The 11,269-nt window shown below is 41.3% G+C and overlaps 1 protein-coding gene across 4 annotated transcripts in view; it reads right to left on the reverse strand.

The window, feature by feature from the left end:
- The window catches only part of SLIT2 (slit guidance ligand 2), a gene marked incomplete at both ends in the record, with an annotated part of 320,456 nt that extends 309,575 nt beyond the window's left edge, over positions 1-10,881 (reverse strand). For all 4 annotated transcript variants that reach the window (XM_080940387.1, XM_080940386.1, XM_080940384.1 and 1 more), the window contains 3 exons: positions 6,655-6,726; positions 7,964-8,035; positions 10,703-10,881. In XM_080940387.1, coding sequence (XP_080796513.1) covers positions 6,655-6,726; positions 7,964-8,035; positions 10,703-10,881 — 323 coding nt within the window. The remainder of the gene's footprint in view (positions 1-6,654; positions 6,727-7,963; positions 8,036-10,702) is intronic.
- Between the last annotated feature and the right edge of the window lie 388 nt (positions 10,882-11,269).

An 11,269-nucleotide genomic window follows, 5' to 3' on the forward strand; every position in this document is an offset into this window, starting at 1 on the left:
CCTGCTTCTGAGCATGCTGTTCAGAGGAGTAGCTGATCTCAGAGCTATGCAAACACTGTGGACTCTGAGATGCTGAGTGCCAACTGCCTGGCTCACAGACCACATACTTTCCCAATGCTTATCTTCCATTTTCCTTTGATGGATGCTTTAAGCATCTTACTTCCCTATCAGCTCAGTTAGTATTTTACCCCAAGATAACCTCCCACCTTACTGAAAATCCAGACTTTAAACAGCCAGTGGAAAACCTGTGCTTTGCACCCACAAGTCAGTGCAAGCACACCTCAGTACCATTGCTCTCCTACTCCACACATGTACGTGACTCTTCACGTGAAATTTCTACTACCCACTTACAGCATTGCTCTTCTGATCCTTGTAGAGCAAATACTTTCACTGTTCATAAAACTAAAATTCAAATTTTCAACAGTTTTTTAGCATCTGTCTTGTTTCATAAAGCTGAAGATTCTTTGTTATTATTTTCAGCAGCACAAACACCGATGCTTCCCTTCTCTGTGCTCTGTTAGGGAAGCCAACTCTTTTCAATAAAAAGGCTGCTTCCTGCTCTCAGCCTCCATTGACTGATACTCTACATATTAAGGGAGAATATGCAATACTCCAAAGAAAAACCTAAGGACAAACTAGGCACTTTCGTCCTATCTTCTGATCCAGTGAAGAAACTCAAAGTGAGAGTAACAAATATGATGACTAATTATAAAATATTCATATTGTAGGATATAAACCATCCCTAAATTCAACGTTTGAAGAAGAAGTTGGGTCAAATTCCACAGCTACAGCTCTTTAAGCTCGGTGGACTGTGCATTCTGAGAAACCGTGTACATTATCCCAGTAATCCCTGCGTTACTGGGATAACCATCCCTATTTGAAAAGTGAGGGAATTAAAGAGTTTTAAAGATGGCGTGATGTCATCAAGGGGTTTTGAAATTCAAGGTTTTCTGAAGTCTCCCTTATTGAACGTTTCCAGATTTAAGGTGAGGGAGGGTTTATATGTGGCTAGACAACACAATCAGCAATACAACGTATGAGCACTTGGCATTCCTGATCGAACAGATGATATTACCAGGCACCACAATGCAGACATGACTAAAGAGTCCACAGGAATACCATTATCACCAGAGTCTAAAATAATATGGCATAGTTTCTGTTCTAGAGCACAGTCCTGAGTCCAGCGTGGATGGATGCTATAAAGAGGAAAGACAAGGCTTTTTATAAAAAAGCCTCTTAAAATGACATACCAACATCCATAGCTTCAAGTCAGTCTCTTTGTCCCCAAGATTCTATTATTACTAATGTCTTCCTGTCAGTCCGGCAGATGGAACTTGTTTTGAAAATAGGACAATACTGTGTGAAGTCCATGAGGGAGGGGGGGAAAAGGCCCCCTTCCTATGCAACCTTGTAAAATGCACCCTGGAAGGCCTAATTCAAGTGGAGAGATATCCAAAAGCGATGCAAGACATAGAGAATTAAATGGGAATTCTTTGACATTCCCTGCTTCCACAAACACATAGAAACCGTGCAAACTAAACTCATTCCAGGAGAAGCGTAAAGGAAACAGCATCCAGCAAACATTGTCACAAAGGATGAGCCCCAGCCAGATGTGGGAAAAATAAACAGCCTTGGCTGCCTGAGAATTCATAGAATAGTCCACAGGGGCAAACGGCTCTTCCTGCCACTGTTTGACTCTGCACCCATAAAGACACTGCAGTGAATGTCTCGCTAAACTTGCAGCAGCACCCGCCCCCATGAAATCTTTCTAAGACTACAGTCAGTGAAAAAACAATTCAAATTTGCCCATACTGCTCATAAATGCATTGGAACAGAGGCCTTTAACAACTACCAATGGTTTAACACATTTTATTTTTATTATACACAGTGTCTGACGTGTTTCCTTAAGAAAAACGTGTAAAATGCATATGACACCGACAGGGATTTTTAAACCAAGGTCTACAATACCAGAGAAGTGTCCCTTGAGATGAACTTGGATTCTCAGCCATGAAGATTAGTGTTGTGAGAGTCTCTTCACAACAAGAAGTATGTCTGGATGAGGTTGCACATAAGCTTGCAGGATTGGTGGGAAGAAGGGTCCTCTACAGCCTTGACCAACAGAATAAATGGTGCTATCCTTCAGACCTGTTCTACAACATTTTCTACACTTGAACTCACGGGTTACAACCTACAATGCATTCTCTATGCCACCACCGCCAGCCACACAGTACCACTTGTCTGTGAGTTGCAGAATACTCCTGTCAGGAGGATGACTTCACAACCACACTAGAAGAAATCATATCTTCTAAGTGTTTGTTCTTGAAATACAGAGCTTGCTCAAACAGGGTCTTTATCCTAAAGGGATCTTAATATCTTAAGTGTAAGGGTGATAAGTTTTATGATGATGAATTGGTGGAAACTTCAAAATATTTAATTTATCAGATTTATATCCCGGGATTCCTCACATTACAATAATTTTAGGATAACTTTTTTTCAAGGAAACTTTGCAGTGGTAAGCCACTAGGACTAAAAATGTCGCTTTAAAAATGAGGAGGATGATACTGGGAGTGTTTGGATAAAGTGTATAGGTCTAAGAAGCAGACAGTTGGAGTGTTGAGGGAAGAGCTGGACCTTAAGAACTGTCCCTATTTCAAAGTTGAGATAACTGAAGATTTTAAAGAGGAAGCTGTATGACCAAGCTCTTACAGGGCAGCTGAAATTCAGAATCTACAAAAGTCTCACTTGTCCAGTGTTCCTTGCTTTAGAATGGAGTTGAGTTTAGATGTGGGTAGACAACCAATCAACAGCATTACTGGTGAGTAGCGTTCACAAGTGATCCAGAAGAAGGTATTAAAAGGTGCCTAAAACCAGGAGCAGCTAGGTAATGAATTTAGCCATGCTCCTCTCTGCTTTGTCTGTCTCTGTCCTGCCCCCATCAGCTGAGCCGAAAACAGCACTACAAAGCCAGAACTCTAAAACCATCTACCCATCCAAAGTGCCTTCCTACTTCTGGAATTATCGTAATGAAGAGTATTGGTATTCGCGAGGTCCCTTCGAAGCCACGAGTTTCTATTCCGGGCTGCTGCTCCCCCACAAGCATAAGCTAGGGAAATAAGTGTTTCATTTTGAAGTATCGTTATATCAAAAATCCCAATAATATGTGCCACTTGTGCAATGAGAGAATCTTCAAAATGGGAGGAATTGATTTTACTAGTAGGACGCCAAAGTCCCTGCAGGCAGCCCTAAAACAGCCCAATCACAGCTGTTATGCATCCACTGCCAATGAGCAGCACAGCTTCAGCAGCCTATGGAACTAGCAACTTGAAGAAAACTATGTAGAACACTATATCCCTTGAATTAATAACATTTAATAGAGGCTGGTGGAGCTATTCCGTGTTCTGTAAGGTGTAAGGAAAAGCATACTTTGATTATCCTCAATGTTCTCTGTAACTTACTTGTATAGACGTTGGTTTTGCTTAATTGGTTTGGATTGAATCAGCTTGTAAAATAACTCCTTTAGATTCCTCCATAGCATTCTTATTAAACAATGAGAAGCTATTGTATTTCAAAGTGAGTGATGAGTATCCTTCCCCTGTGCTGCCCCCGACACCTCCTCCAGAATAAATAGTACTACTGACAAGACAAAGCATTCCAGACACCCTGACATAGCATACATAAGACCTATGGCAGCAACTGTCCCAACAGGAAGTGACATGCACTCATGGGATGCAGGTGCCATTAAAACCTATCCCAACCACCATGATTCATAATCACACGCTGATGAGCCTTTTATTACCGGATGCTGGTTTTCCCACAATAGCAAAAGGGAGTGACTTGAAATGGAAGGAGGGAGCAGAGAGGGATAAATGGTTCCAGAAGAAGGAAGAAAGTAAAGGAAGAAGGAAGGAAGGAGGAAGAAAGGACAGCTTAACATTTTGACTGACATTGTTTTAACACATTAATTAACTGAAAATCTTTTGTGTACCTATAGTTCTGTGATCTACAAGTGTTCTTTCTAATCTCACAATGTTAAATTTAAATGAAAATGACCTTGAGATATTTACTAATTAAACACTCACTGCTGAAAATGTTATAAATACCATGCACTCTTTCCCAATCTGCATTTTCTTTATTGAGTTAAAATCTCCTCAACATTATAAAAAAAAAAACCTAACTCTGATGTTTCCACAAATACCTTCCCAACACTGACAAATGCTATTACTGTATCATTTTAAAATGAAAACAACTTAGAACCATACATTGGATGTGAATAAAGCTGATGCTTTTTATTTTGTTTTGCTTTACATACAAAGGAAAGAACCCTGAAGTCATGCTTTTCTGGGTGAATGGCTATTACAGAACAGTTTCTCATGCACTGCGGCACAATTTGCAGTTCTGCATCCAACTTATTAACAATCATATAGATTATACAATCCAGATTTCACACTAATCCGCTTCCTGTTTCTTACATTCTCCCTCGAAGTTTTATAAGTAGGCAGGTTGTTCATGTGGTATTCATGTGTCTAAATAAAATAGGGGTAGGATTTGTAAGCTATAGTAATTTGAATATAAAACTCACAAAGTCAGTTAGGGTCTTCCCCCCACCTTTTGTATTTTTATTGTTTAAAAAATAAACTGAACAAAATTTAAAATGATTTTCTTCACAATCGTGCTGAATGCATTTCTTAGTAAATCTGCCTTGGCATTTAATATAGTTAAAAATAAATATTTGAAAAGTGTATCCACAATGTTCCTAAGAAATTGCTTAGAATTCCAGAGTCCCAAGGAGATGAATTGGCTGTCAGATAACAATGCGCTTCCATCAGATGGACTTGGCAGTTGTAAACAAATGGAATTTTCTCAGCTTTTCCTCACAAATATGAAATATTTGCTCTCAGCCAACAGCTGGGGTGATGTAAAGAAGTCTTGCATATATATTAGTTTTCACTCAAAACTAGAAGCCCTCCTCCCACTCCCAACATCTGACTTAGTCTTTGTAGAACAGAAAATTGTTCAGAGATGAAGTGACCTTCTCAAGGGAAGGAAAAGTTAAAAAACAGTATCCACTTACAACTCTAAAGGAGTTTCAGATCATATGGCATCTTTAGGATTCTTAAAAAAGAGCTAATTTATTTAAGATGAAAGTTCAAATGAAATTTTGAAGTGGCTTTAAAAGATGTAAAAAAGGAAAAAAGAAAGTGCATTGTTCTTATGTTCCTAAAGAACAAATATTACAACACAAGTAGATGTGAGCAACAGAAAATGCCATTTTCTGTAGAAAATTTTATTATAAAATCCATTTTATCAATACCCATTAAACTACATGGTATAAAATACACTAGGTGTATCAGCTATACCCAAAAATCTAGGAAGTAGTACCATAAATACTTTCAGAGTGTTTTTTTTTTAATATATATAGATAAAAGATAAGCTATGGATATAAGAACTTGGCTATGAACTCAACTAAATTTTTACTTTGTTTTTACTTCCTCAAAACGTATCTCAGTATAGCAAATTAATTTATGTATTATCCTACAGCCACATTCACTATATTGTAATGTTTGTAATGGACAGCGTTTTAAAGTCAAATGAAGTAGATGCTCCGATGCTTTGCTTGAGGCAATAAAAGCACATCCTGTATATTCCCAAGTATATCACAAAGTTACAAGCCAATTCATTACTTTCAGACAATGGCAGAAGATTAACCTTTAATCTGAATATATGTTGTGCGTCCCCCAATAACATATTTAGATAAAAGTATTTATTGTATTTTTACTAAAGTGACTATTAAGGCAGACAAAGAACCTTATTAAAATAAATTTTGGTGTTTTTAACTTCAGTGCCCTAAAAGTGAAAACATAACCAAGACAAGTGGGATCTGTTAATTGCATTTCACATCACAATGTCTATAATTTCTCTGATTTCAGATATAAATTTTGTCTTTTATGCGCACAAAAACATATATGTTGCTAAGTGACATATTCTGTGAACACAAGAATAGTCAAGTCATACTTATATCCCTGAGAATTTTTATGTCTAAAAACAATACTTTTAGTGTGTAAAATTCACTCTTAAACTTCATGAAAAAGAAAATGCCAGCAGCGGCTGATGCCCCATCCCTACTCTAATAATCTTTAGCTTATTTTTCCAGGCAGTAATATTTTAGAAGCTACTATAAAACCATCAAATAGAATTAAGAGCAGCCATTATCACCAATGTCCACTGTAAGTGTTAAACATCAAAAACTCACTTATCCACAACAACTCCTTTTAAATTTCCTAAAGTTTCAACAATGGTGCACTCAGTACCAGAGTGGGTATTTATAAGATTCTCAGCTAAGTCTCTCTTTCCATAAAAAAATATAAATAAAATTACCCATCATTCTTGCTACAGAAACCACAGGTATCACAAACAAAAACATGCGGCTAGTTTAGTGTCAAAGCAATGACCACAAAGAAAATAGCTCTGGAAAGGCCTGAACTTTTAGGCTTTCACACAAGTTCATGTTCTTTACTCAGGATTTTGCACTTGTTTGTGTCTTTTCTGCTTAAACTTGAAAAGCTAAGCCACGAAACTGAAGACATAATCCTTGACATCCATGTGGCTTTAAACACACTGACATGTTGTCCTGGGTTTGGAACTGAAAATACTTACAGTCTTTCCAGCTCCTTAAGATCCTGGAATGCTCCCTTCTCGATGGTGCTAATCTTGTTCTCCATGAGCTGACTGAAATGCAAAATGCAACATGTTTCTGAATGATACCACCTCAGGAGGCTGCAAGTCAGCAGCAGAAACCCGCAACCCCTCTCTGACTACCCCATTCTATATTTGCTCTGAGTTGAAAGTCACCAGCAAATTCAGTAATGAAGTAAGAGAGAACTCAGAGGAGGAAAAGCAGTTCCACACCACAAAGCATTTATTTATATATATATATATATATATATATATATATATATATATATATATATATATATTTATATTATATATATATATGTGTGTGTGTGTATGTATGTGTATATATATTATATACAGTGCACAAGTTTCCTACAGCAGTTAGTTTTTAAAAAGTAAGATCTGAAACTTAAACTCCAGCATAAGTCAAGGATGGGAATGAAGAAAACGAGGCAGCTTTGAGAGCTAATATTTTATACTGAGTTCACCTGTGTCCCTAACTAAGGAATCAGTAGTTCAGTGTGCTCATAGCTTAATTCTGAATTACAGATGCACATCATCAGTGGCAGTGTCATAAGGACCAAAGTTGGTGCTTAAAACTTAACACTGTAAGCACAGAAGTAGAAAATATTTGGCCACCGGGTGCAAATATTTACAAACCTGTGGGTGACACATTTTTTGCATAATACTGACTCTCAAACTAATGGTTAGCTCACACCTAATTTAACTCACTAATTAGTGCAGTAATCACGCTGTAACAATTTATATCAGCTACAAAGCTATAAAATGTAAGGAATGCAGCTCAAAATGAGATCAATACATTTGATACATAAACAACCCCCCCCCCCCAGCTTCGGAAAAGATGGCTGCATGATTTTAATGCTTTTTTTTTTCTGTACTTTTGCTTTGTATTAGGGGGAAAAGTCTGGCCACTTTTACTTCAGTAGTAAGAGAAAGCGGTTTACTGAAAGCTAATTGTTAAGTCCTCCGCATATCAGATTCCTGCCAGGATTTACTCATATTGTAAAAACATGAATTCCACGTTTTTACGTGTAAGGCCCTTAACATAAAATAAAGAAAAGAGCTGAGGTCATTTCTATCTTAGCATCATGAAAGGCACGGATTTCAATAAAAGTTGTACAATGGAAAGCAAAAAGAAATGGAGGCCCTTCAGATTTTCTAGGCTTCTGTTTTCAGAGAAGTTTTAAAAGCTGTGAACATTTAGTGGTTATAAGGAAGCATGCCATCTTACAAACAAACCGAGATGCACAGGAATTATAAATACACTCACAGAACTCTGAGGTGTCTGAGACCAGCAAAATCTGTCTTCGTGATCCTCGTGATGTTATTTCCATTCAAATCCCTAAGAGACACCAAAAAAAAAAAAAAAAAAAAAAATTAAAGTTTCTTTTCTCTCTCTCTCATAGTTGGTCAAAGTAAAACTTAAAACAAATTAGAGCTTTAGGGGGGAAAAACACTTAATTCAATTAGTGTGCCTTAAAAAATCAGCTGGAGGGGAAAGCAAAGAAGCCTTTGAAATAATAGTTCATAAATGTCTTGTGTTTACAGAATTCTCACTGACATATGACAAAAAAAAAATTGAAGTGACTATGACATCACTAACCCACTAACCGTGGCTTTTTGTTATTTCTCTCTCTCTCTCTCTCTCTCTCTCTCTCTCTCTCTCTCTCTCTCTCTCTGAGTGTGTGTGTGTGTGTGTGTGTGTGTGTGTGTGTGGTTGGTGCATGCACTTTCGATTTGGGTTTCTACAAGAATGTGGGTATTTATTTACTGAGGTATTCTGCAATTTTGCTCTTATTTTTAGCACAGCCCCCCAGAAGTTTCTTTCAGAAAGTTTAATAGGGAAAAAAAAAAACCTCTCATACTAGTTGGGGATTTTTTTTTTTTTTTTTTTTTTAATTAGAACACTCAGGAGGTAGCATTGTGGCCAAAATTCCTGTGTGAGGGAGAGAGCGGTACCTCAAAGACCTTCACCTCCCCACAATTCTAAGTCCCTGGGGAAGCTGAACTCTTTATAGCAGCTCCTGTCTCTCCACCCCCACCCCCCACCGTGACTGTGGTTTAAACACCGGTGTGGACGACAATGGAAGCAGGATTTGGCCTTGACACGTTTGTTTCTTTTTACTTCAGTCACATTCTTCTTTTCTGGTCAACAACTACGTTTTCAGGGCTTCATTCATTCACAATGAAACTGGCCTTTGGGAGACACTGTGTTTCTTTCTGGAAGTGCCCCTACTTTGAACTTTCAAACTTTTTGTGCTGAAATCTGTATTTAAAGTGTTTACTTTGCCAATGGTCGAATTTTATAAACCAGCACTAAGTTTGCGGTTTCCTACAAACTCCACAGATGTCCCATAAAGGATGTATTTTCCCCAACCACTGGGTACTCACCTGCTGGTTCTGGAAACCCAGCCCTTTGACAAGTTAGCGTTTACACTATTCTGAAGGATGTGGAATGAGGACAAAAACTAAATCAGAATTCCCTTCCTTTTCTCGCCAACTTAGGTCTTTGAATTGTCTCAAAAGTTGTGAGACTCACTTAAGGGCTATTTGTTATCTCGTGCGATCCTGACCCAAACAGCACATAAACGCTCTAGAAGGCACCCTGATGAAACACCCGCCTTAAGGCCCAGCTAACTGGGAAACAAGCGAGGGGAGAGCCCTAGTGGAGCTAGAGATTGGCAAACCTTTCCAAAATAAGAGAGTCCTGAACTTGGGCCTTCAGACAGAGGGGGACGCAGTTTGCATAAAGAGGACAAGTGTTGGCTGTGATGATTTTGTGTGCAGACGTGTTGTCCTACAGTTTCCCTTTCCCATGGCTAAATGCAGCCCTAGCTCAATCGCCCACACTACACAAACCCAAGTCATCCATGCCTGCCCGGCCCATGCGCAGCCCGGAGAGCCCGGCGCATCCCGGGGGCTGGGGCGGGCGCGTGGCCCAGGGCTCCGCTTCACAAAGAGAGTGGCCTCCGCGTTTCGCTTCCCTAACTCGGGAAGTGCCCCACCAGCAGCGCGTGGGCCGTCATCCCCGGGTCTGCGTTTACTTCTTCATTAAAGACTCGCGCAGACAGGGAGGCGGGGATGTCTGCGGGCGACCGAGCGCGAAGAGGGGCGAGCGGAGCAGCTGCCACCACGTGAAGGAGCTCACAGATTGCCAGAAAGGTGCCCCAGGGAATACAGCCGCAGCAGGAAGAACTGGAAGGAGCAGCCCCGGCCACCGGGTCAACAAAGCAGTTGGACCCGGACCAGTGGTTTCTAGATGAAGCAGTGCTAACTTTACTTAAACCCCGGGACGCAGTCTTCCCCCGAAGTTTCCCTTAAGGACCGCTACCCTCGCTGCCTCCTCCCTGGAAAGGAGACGGGCTTTAGAAAGTCGAGGTAGGGAAAAGATTTATGTCCCACAGAGCGGCGGGACTGCTGCTGTCCTGGGATACTCATCCTTCCTAGACAATGAAAGGATTGCTCAAGCACCCCAAGGCTCCATCTCCCCTCCCTTAGTACTTAGAAAGCTACAAAAAGCCCCCGGGAGAGACCATTTCTCGTCCTCTAACATCCTACCACCCCTCCCAATCCATTCCGAGGCAACAAGGTCCTGAAATGACCCGCGAGTGTTTGCAAGCCCAAGGTGACTCCTGGTTTTGCAGTCTGGGAAACACGGTCACACCTCCCTTGCCCCAGGCATCCCTGGATTCTAGTTCCAGGCGCCTCTCTTCCCAGCCAGAAAGAACTGGTCCACAGTGCTCTCGCAGTTGCAAAGGGCGAGAGGGGTACAGGAAAAGGGGACCACGCTTAGCTGCCAGCGACCCGCCCCTCCTTGGCAAAGGCTCCTCCCAGTTTAGTGCCCTTTCCAGAGGGCCCAACCCGGGGATGCGCTTGCCGAAGAGCCTCTGAGGGCTGCACCGGGAACAGGTTTCTACCACTCGTGGACTTTCCCGGCTGGACGCTTAGGGATGTGCTACCTCAGTAGGGAGTGAGGGAGAATCAGAGAGGGCGAAGTATTCATACTCACAGTCTCTCGGTGTTACGAGGGATATTCCTGGGCACACTGCGCAGTGCCAGCCCATGACAGTCCACTGTGCTGCCTGAACAGGAGCACTGGGCCGGGCATGCCTGCGGCGCCACCTTGTTCAAGATCGACAACACTAACCCCAGCGACAGGGACAGTGTCTGCCAGCCAATGCCACTCATCTTCCCCAACAGACTCCTGGCTTTGAGGGACTTCCCTTTAGCTTTCGGTTGCGTGAAAACTGGGCAGTGTCCAAGGCCCAGTGCCTGGCGCTGGGCTTGCAGCCCCACAGCACCCGAGGAGATGCTCACACGGTAATATAGAACAGTGATCTGAGGCAGGAGAGCAGACAGAAGCTCACGTTTTTCCTCTGCTCTCCGAGCCTTTCTAGCAGAGCCGAAGATCCGTGGGCAACTTCAGGTCCTGAATATCAATAGGCCCGACTCAGTCTGGGAGTAGACCCCGAAGCAGCTGAGGACCGAGCGCGACTTCAACTTGACGGTAAAAGAGCTCCTACTTGCAGTGTCCGCGAAGATGCAGAGGCTTGAGGACAAGAGAGGACTTCTGATC

This window comes from Micromys minutus (assembly GCF_963924665.1).
Source record: "Micromys minutus genome assembly, chromosome: 1".
Lineage (NCBI taxonomy): Eukaryota > Metazoa > Chordata > Mammalia > Rodentia > Muridae > Micromys > Micromys minutus.